General features: G+C 36.4%; 1 protein-coding gene across 1 annotated transcript; it reads right to left on the reverse strand.

Moving 5' to 3' along the window:
- Positions 1–1006: 1006 nt before the first annotated feature.
- Positions 1007–7652, reverse strand: LOC106941307 (protein disulfide-isomerase-like; the record flags this gene model as incomplete). Its single annotated transcript, XM_015024280.1, has 6 exons — positions 7406–7652; positions 7073–7273; positions 5023–5147; positions 4803–4940; positions 1471–1578; positions 1007–1132 (listed from the first exon to the last, which is right to left on the reverse strand). Coding segments are annotated over exons 1-6 (882 nt in total), but the record flags the coding sequence as incomplete, so codon positions are not given.
- Positions 7653–8233: the final 581 nt, after the last annotated feature.

Raw genomic sequence — 8233 nt, forward strand, 5'->3', positions numbered from 1 at the left:
AGTGGTTCTGTGAGACATTGGAGGACACCTTTTTGTTTTATACTCAGCTATATTTAAACAACTAGATAGAAGATGGACAAGACTGGGAGTGGTTAAAGGTTTAACCACTTTAAGAGCTTGCTCTCACATTACATTTAAATTTCAAATGACATCAAATTACATTTACTTGCACTGCTGCAGATTTAAGTATTATTTTTGTGAAAAGATCTTCATAAAAAGTGTCAAAAAATGTTTATATGTCCTAAAGTACTAATGTAACTATGGCAAAAGTATGTACCATAATTGTTACATTATAAGGTGACTAAGTTGTAACATGGTTGGTTCTGTGGATCCATTTTTTTTGGTTGGGTGAACAAACTCCTGCCTAAGATCAGTAGGCTGTTTGCAATCAATCAATAGTGCACTGTTAGTAGATAATTAGTAGCCACCCAGGTACACCCACAAGAAGGAAACAAACGCACACAGTATAACACTTTCATTCTATTAGCTGAGAAGTTGCAAGGTGACGGTACTTCTTTGTTTCAAGGGTGAGCAGAGAGGTTTGCAAGTGGAAAGTTGATCCAAGCAGAGACAAGTTTTGAGCGTGAGGAGAAAGGTTTGAGAAAGCACAGCAAATATTTGAAAGAGAGCAGATGTTTTGAGTACAAGTTTCAAAAAGACAGACATGAAGTCCTGATTTCAGACTGAAAATGTGTGCTCTCAACTTATGGCAGAAAATTCCCCCATACAATTTTTCCAACAATCACTATGTTGTGAGGAATGACTATTTATGGGGCTCAATGCACAGACCCCATAAGTTGGGTTCAGGGAGTAAGGTGTGAATTGAGTTTAGGTTAAGGTCAGGTTTTAGCCTTTAGAAATGAATGAAAAGTAAATGGAATTCAATGAAAAGTCCTTGTGATGGCAGACAGACAGTGTGTGTGTGTGTGTGTGTGTGTGTGTGTGTGTGTGTGTGTGTGTGTGTGTGTGTGTGTGTGTGTGTGTGTGTGTGTGTGTGTGTTTATACCTTCAGCCTAAATGCCTCTGCAGCGTTGTGGAAAGCAGAGAAAATCTCTCTAAAGTCCTCAGAGCTTTTGTTGACAAAGAGCAGGGCGTGGTTTAACACAGGTGAACCTAGGATCTGTGAGGCTGTCTGCAGCAAGAGAGAGAAAGCATCAATGCACTCAATAGTCTAAGATTCTTAGAATGTCCAAATGAAAAACAACTCAGCAAAAGTCTGGAAAATCCACTGATTAATTTAAAATTTGTCTGATACCTGTCCTGATTGGGGCAAAAGAAGAAAACAATATTGTTAAAGATTTGTACATGATGAACCATGACTGCAGTAAATGATGGTTTTGATCCTTTAGGGATGAGAATACAACAGACAGCTTACCAAAAAGCTATCTGTGAACTGGATCTTCAGGCATCTTATCACAGAACTCTATTTGTTCCCATGTTTTATTGCATCTGGAAATCTTTGAAATGTACCTGGCCATCGTATTCAGTAACTGGATCCATCTGGTAGACAGAGATGAAAACAACCAGCTCCTCTTTAGGTGTTTCTGGCTTCATTCTGTACGTCTGAATGAGCTGAGACTGAAGCACACACAGAGATGAGTCGGCAGGAAAGACGGATATATAGAAGGAAAGCATGCCAAACCATGGAAACACACACGCACACACACATACATAATACACACACACACCTACACACACACCTACACACACACACACACACACATATGTGTATATATATATATATATATATATATATATAGGAGCCATACGTACATTGTTGGAGCTTGATACAGAATGTTGTTTTGTTTTGGCGTGAATTTGACTTTTGCTCTGCTGTTTGAAAGAGATGGGCATCTGTGGTTGTATTGAGCTTGAGCTTGTTACGTGTTGCCTTTTGATTGATTGTTTTTTGTCTAATTAGTTTATGAAAGATTAGAGCATGCTCACTATAGAAGTCTGGCACCATTAGAGGAACACAGTCTTTTGACCGTCACTTTCTATTTGTTTTTATTTTGAATCTGTTAGTTATTTTTACTTCCTTTTGGATCCAGTAAAGACTGGAGAATGAATATTGGATTCAAGACCTCTTTTTTCTAGAAGAAACGTGTCACGTCCGAAAGAGCTTTGATGGGGCTAGACTAGTGAGAGCTTGCCACACTTACAATATATATATATGAGGCCGAGTTGACCGAATATTTTCCGTATTTGACTGTTTTTTGTTTGCTTTTTTAAACGACGGGAAAATTTGAAGCCCGTCCGTCATTTGACAGGTTATAATTAAAACCCCTGACTGATGCACATGGGCAGACATTATAGACTTTACGCAAAGATTTAATCGCTGAGGTAACTAAAGTCAATCAATAAAAATAATCCTTTCTAAATATCATCTCATGGACTCTGAACTAAATGCGTCTTTCCAGGCACGTGCAGAGGGGGGGGCTGGGGGTGCTTGAGCACCTGCCCTTTTTGCTCCTTGCCCCAAAGTGCCCTTTTGGTCAATTTTTTTTTTGTGGTCATATTATTATTTTCAAAGCCCTCTTCTGACATATAATAACATGTACTAAAATTATTTTATTTTATTTTATTTTTTTTGTACAACATAATAAGCCGGTCACCTTGTTACCTTTGACCTGTTGCCTGTGACGCATGACGCAGTTGCCTGTCACGCAGTGAGATAAGGCGGCTAACTGGAGCTCAACATAGCGAACGTTCCAGATTACAGAACAGTTTTTGAATTAAAAAAAAATATTTTTTGGTGAATAAAGTGGAGTAGACTTGCTACTTGTCAGATGACAGAAAACCACGTTGAACTTTGTATAGTTTCTGCTTCAGCACGGAGTCGCGGTTTAAGCAGAGAGGAAATGAAATGCAACAGACACTGACAGGCCTCTGCGTCTGCCTTTCTCTGAATATCTACTGAGCAGGAGGAGACAGCCAGGTGAGGAAAAACTGTTCTCATCTACCGATTCAGTATTTTTATCATATAGGCATTAGGCTGTTGTTGTTGTGCTACTAGCTTGCTGCTAGCTAACGACTTTGCTAGCAAAGCTAGATAATTGAAAAGCTTCTTCCCTGTATCGTTAATGATAGCAGTCATTCTTCAGTGTCGCTTATGCAATACGGGGCACATCGCCCATCCAAAACCGATCATCTCCATAATGGATATATGTCCGATCTTCTAATTTCCTTTGCTGCATAATATACATTGTATTTATTCTGGCGTTAGGTAAATGTATCTTGAAGGAGAATAGCACTTAAAAAATAGACCATATTCATTTAGAATTAAAAATAACTCACCCTGAATTACCATGATTGATATAATGTATGTAATAAAAGGCAGGCAGCTCTTTTTTTATAAATTACAGTCCACTAAAAGGTTGCATTGTGCCCTTGTTTATATTTTTAATAGTGTAATTCTGTAAAGACAAAATATGTCTGGTCTAGCTCTGATTTACAAATCTTGCTAAATTGCGGGTTTGAATATTGCAATACTTTCCTATAACAAAATAGACCTGCAGAAAGAAATTACTTATAAAATATCTTACATATGCATAGTTACATGCTCTATATAGAGATTTTCCTTAACTTTGATTGTATATCTCACAATTTTGTAATTTATCATTGTTTATTAAACTCAGAAAGCTGAGTGGTTTTGTTAATATTCTGTCCTAGAATGCGGTTAGATGTGCCCCTTTTTTTTGAGCACCTGCCCCTTTAGTGGTCTCTGCACGGCCCTGGTAATATCTATCTGTTTCGGAAAAGCGAAACTACGCAAAAGAATCCTCGTAAAAGCGCACGCCCAGGCCGTCCACAAGGTAACAAAATATATAATAATAATAAAATAAAATAAAATAAAAGTTGAGCCGCGTTGAGTTCATACCCCAACAGGTGAAATGCTGGTAATTTAATTGGAGTCATTTAATTTCATTTATTATAAGTTATTGGAGCCACAGTCAGTGGTTTTTGTAACTACGGAGAAGAAGTTAGATGCGTTTATCTGCTTTATTTGTGATGGGATCTGGGTTCACAATTCAACTAGGTGAATATTAACTAAATAGCCGATGTTAATGTGATTATAATTTGATGGGTAAAAATAGAACATGATCAATTTTTTTAAAGCTGTCTGTCAAAATGATGAACAAAAAAGTCTAGCGCAACCTCTGATATATTAGATGCTATAAATATATTTAGAATGACAACATGAGCTAACTCATTCATCATTCATTCTACGTTTTTGAGAAAAAAAAATCTATAATTTTATATCACTTGTTGACCGTTACCTATAATGTTTTACTAAGGTCATTATAGATGTAACAAAATAAATGTCAACATATTTTAATAAATACCTAATATATAAATAAGTATATGTATAAATATTTTAGGAGATAAAATATATTCTGGGAAGAATCTAAAAAAGTCCCAGATTAATGTGACATTCTTCAATATTGGAAAGTCTTAAAAATAAAAAAAAATAAAAAGAAATAAAGTAAAAAATTAATAGCGCATGAAAACATGTGACGTGCTATTAACAATTTTCTGAAAATTTTCAGAAAAATTTTGAATTTTAATTTCAGAAGTTTTTAGTATTCTATTTAGTTGTTTTCAAAATTCCAAAGAATATCTGAAATTACATTAATCATTTCTGAGTTTGGGGGGAATGTTATGCCGCTAACTACTTATTCACATTTTCTTTCAATGTGACCAGCTAATCAGTTCAAAATTAAGCTTTTTTTGTGCAGATGGTATCGACTGTTTCAAATAGTTTTTTTGTGTCAGTTTATATGTTTTTGTCATGACTATACTTTTTTGAGCAGCAGAACAACATCCTGAGTGACGGTATATTTGCTGATGACTTCATCATCCTGCGTCACAGCAAAGCGGATGTCAGGGAGGTCGATGGCTGCAGCGTAAAACACCTGAACCAACTCATGGTTCAGCTCCTTCACACAAACAGAGAAAGGGTTATACTTTGAGTAAAGAATTAAATTTTGGTAGAAGAAATTAAAAAATGTGTTTGCTTACCTTGAAGAAACCAACCACAATTAGATCGTCTATGGCCTCTAATTGGCTCAGATCCGCAATGAGATCAGCAGATGTCCCCGCCCTCCTCTGCAGCCAGGTCAAGATGGAAGCTGAACTCTGAGGAACTTCATCACAATTCATTAAAAAACTTTTAATGAGTATTTTTACTGACAGCAGAAAAGCATAGTGGCTTTTTCAAAAAGCTTAAAGACAAAAATAACAATAAAACTGTTAGAATTATGTTTGTTATCATTCTTATATTTGTAATCTTATGTTATTAGTTGTTTTTCTATTTAGAAGTTTAGTGTTCATATTTGTTGAAACTGGAGACACAATTAAATTTTCCTTAATCTCAAGCATGTTTTTACAGATGGTGACTCAGATCTTCCTGGGATACTCCTGAGCTGTAAACCTATCTCTGTGTTAATTAAATTTTGTGTCCCCCTTCTTTGTTTCTGAATCCACATCCTACTGTGAAGACAGGATGTGGGGTTTCACCCCCTCCATTCCTTTTCACACCCTTCTTGCTAATAAAAGAGACAAACAAACTGAAGGTTTTCAGAACACATGGTGAGCGGCTTGGAGAAGCAGTTCACTGTGTCTTCTCCTTCTGCAGAAGTTTGGTTGAAAACTCATATGCATTGTCTGTGGCTCTTTCTTTTTTATGTAGGTTTGAGAAAATACCTATCAAAAACTTTTTCCATAATTCTGATAATTGGCTATGAAAATGAATAGAATTATTTTGAGCTACAAATCTGAACACAGGGGAAGTTTAAAATTTTTTTTTTAAAATATTTGCTTCATATAAAATGTTATAAATCTGAAACAAATATGAACAAATGTCTCATCCATTTGTTTTTATTTTATATCCTTTTTTTTCAAATTTTTAAGTTATTGGGTTTATATTTACATTTAAGATGCCATCCCAACTCAAATACTGGCCAATCACAACATAAATAGTCACATAAAATATTAATAAAATACATATACATGCTTAAACATGTAATGAATATGAATATTAATCCATTTTTTGCAAATTTATTTTGAGTTTGTACTTCATAACATTTAATTAATTTGTAACATTTATTTTTATGGGTTGCAAATTGTTTTTAAATGATCACATTCAGAAATCATTATTTATGATTTTGATTATTTACATGTTTTTATATTTCACTGTGGCCCTCAAAAGTCTGAGAAAATGTTCTCTCTCATTTACTTACACACACAGGCAGGCAGAAAGAAGGGACTGAATCTTTGATTTTATTAGATCGACCTTTGTTCTGTCTCAATTTGTATTTCATTAGCTTTTCTTCTTTTAGGCAAAATTTATTTTTATAAGTTTTAATGACAGTAATGGACAATATGACCGAACTTAAAATATTGTTTTGCAGTGAGTTAGGTTTTAGGGTTAACCCTTCAATACACATGATTCAGCCTGTTGCAGTTCAGCAAACACCTGTCAGTTGAAATCACCTGGTCTGAAGCAAGGGAACACCTAAAACATGCAGGGCAGTGAGCCTGGCAGACCAGGTTTGGGAAACACTGACTTAGACCATAATTGTAACCACCTCTTCCTATGCATTGTTATTTTAATGTGTTTTTATGATGTTAGTTTAAAATATATTTCTTTTTAGTAGTAGTTTTACAGGGTAACATCTTGACTGCATTGAAAATGAAATCTTACTGTCAGTTTTAAATGGGTTTATTAATTTTATTAGTGTTAAAGGTCAACTTCTTAAAGTATAACCATTAACTGGATCTGCTAAGTAGCCACTGGTCACAGGGCCTCTAGATGGATTCTTTTTAACCCTTGTGCGTGTGAGGACTGAGGTAAATGATACAAGTTTTACGTATCATCAGTTGGACCCCATTTGTAGACACAAGGGTTAAGGTAAGATTGTTTATGTCTTGTTCATGATAACTTGAAATAAATAAATATGTTTGACATTTCTCAAGCCAAACTACAGCTATTTCTTTTTAAAGAAAATGTCCAAAGAGTGTTGCATAAGCCGCAAATGGGAATGTGTAACAGAAATATGGTGGCAGATACCAGGGCAGAGAGCCGGGTTGGTTACATCTCCAGAGAGATAGAGTCTGATGCTGGGCTGTCCGCTCCCATGGAGCTTTTTCGCCAACTCTTTTTCCGTTGTCACATCAATGACTGCCGGCTTGACCTCTGACCCCTGAAGCTCTGCGGCAGCAGCTTTGAATGCAGCTGCAACACGATGACCTTCTGATGTCAGCGGAGTGTCTGGCAGACACACAGAGGGAAGATGAATGTTAGGAGCTTCTTCTCTAAGGGTGTGTTTCACACATGTGTAACTTATCTATCCCTGAAGGTTAAATCCAGCTGTGTGTTTGTGTGTGTCAGTGTGTGACTTACAGAAGTGCACCAACAGCTGCTTGTGTTTTCTCAAAGCCCTTTTGAAGTTCCCCTTTTCAAGTTGTAAAATGCCTTCCTTCTCTGGTATCGTTGTGTCTCCCTGCAGGTCAAGTTGTGCGTCCGCTGCAGCGGACACACACAGACAGAACATTGCTCCAAGCAGCAGCAACCCCAGCTTCTTCATGACCGACTAGCAACAGTTTGATAAGCTGGACACAGGACGTTTTTCGCAAGGAAGTGAGACAGTGGACTTATAAAAGGTGGGTGTGTCTCTGTGTGTGTGTGCGTGTGTGTGTGTGTGAATGCTTTTGTTATCTGCTAACAGACTCAACAATCAGTTGCTTATTAACTTCCCTCCCAGAGGCCTGCTGTAATTCTGCTATTGGCTGCTGCTCATATCGTATCAGGTCCTAATATCAATACGTCCTTCACCTGCCAGACTTTAAAGGTCAACAAGGAAAAGGAAACAAGTATCTTGTAATTCACAAGATGCATGGAAGCATAAGAAAATTATAGTAAAACAATGGTCTTCTGATCATAAGAATAGAATAAGTAATTGTGTGTATAAATACTGGTTAAGCTGAATTTTCCTTATAAAAATGATAGTCAACAATGTAACTGTAAATTAACAGTTTCAGACAGATTTGCTTCAACCAAAATAAATAGCATAAAAAGAGGAGAGGAGAGGAGAGGAGAGGAGTTAGGGGTTAGGTGTGAGGAGGAAGGAAAATGTGTAGGTTTGATAACCCTGTTGTTGCACAACTTGGACTCACTTTACAAGTGCACCATAAATGTTTCCATCATGGTCTTATGTTAAAAGCAGGGTGC

This window comes from Poecilia latipinna, unplaced genomic scaffold (genome assembly GCF_001443285.1).
Source record: "Poecilia latipinna isolate Pla-1442-1.1 unplaced genomic scaffold, P_latipinna-1.0 Scaffold3599, whole genome shotgun sequence".
Taxonomy (NCBI): Eukaryota; Metazoa; Chordata; class Actinopteri; order Cyprinodontiformes; family Poeciliidae; genus Poecilia; species Poecilia latipinna.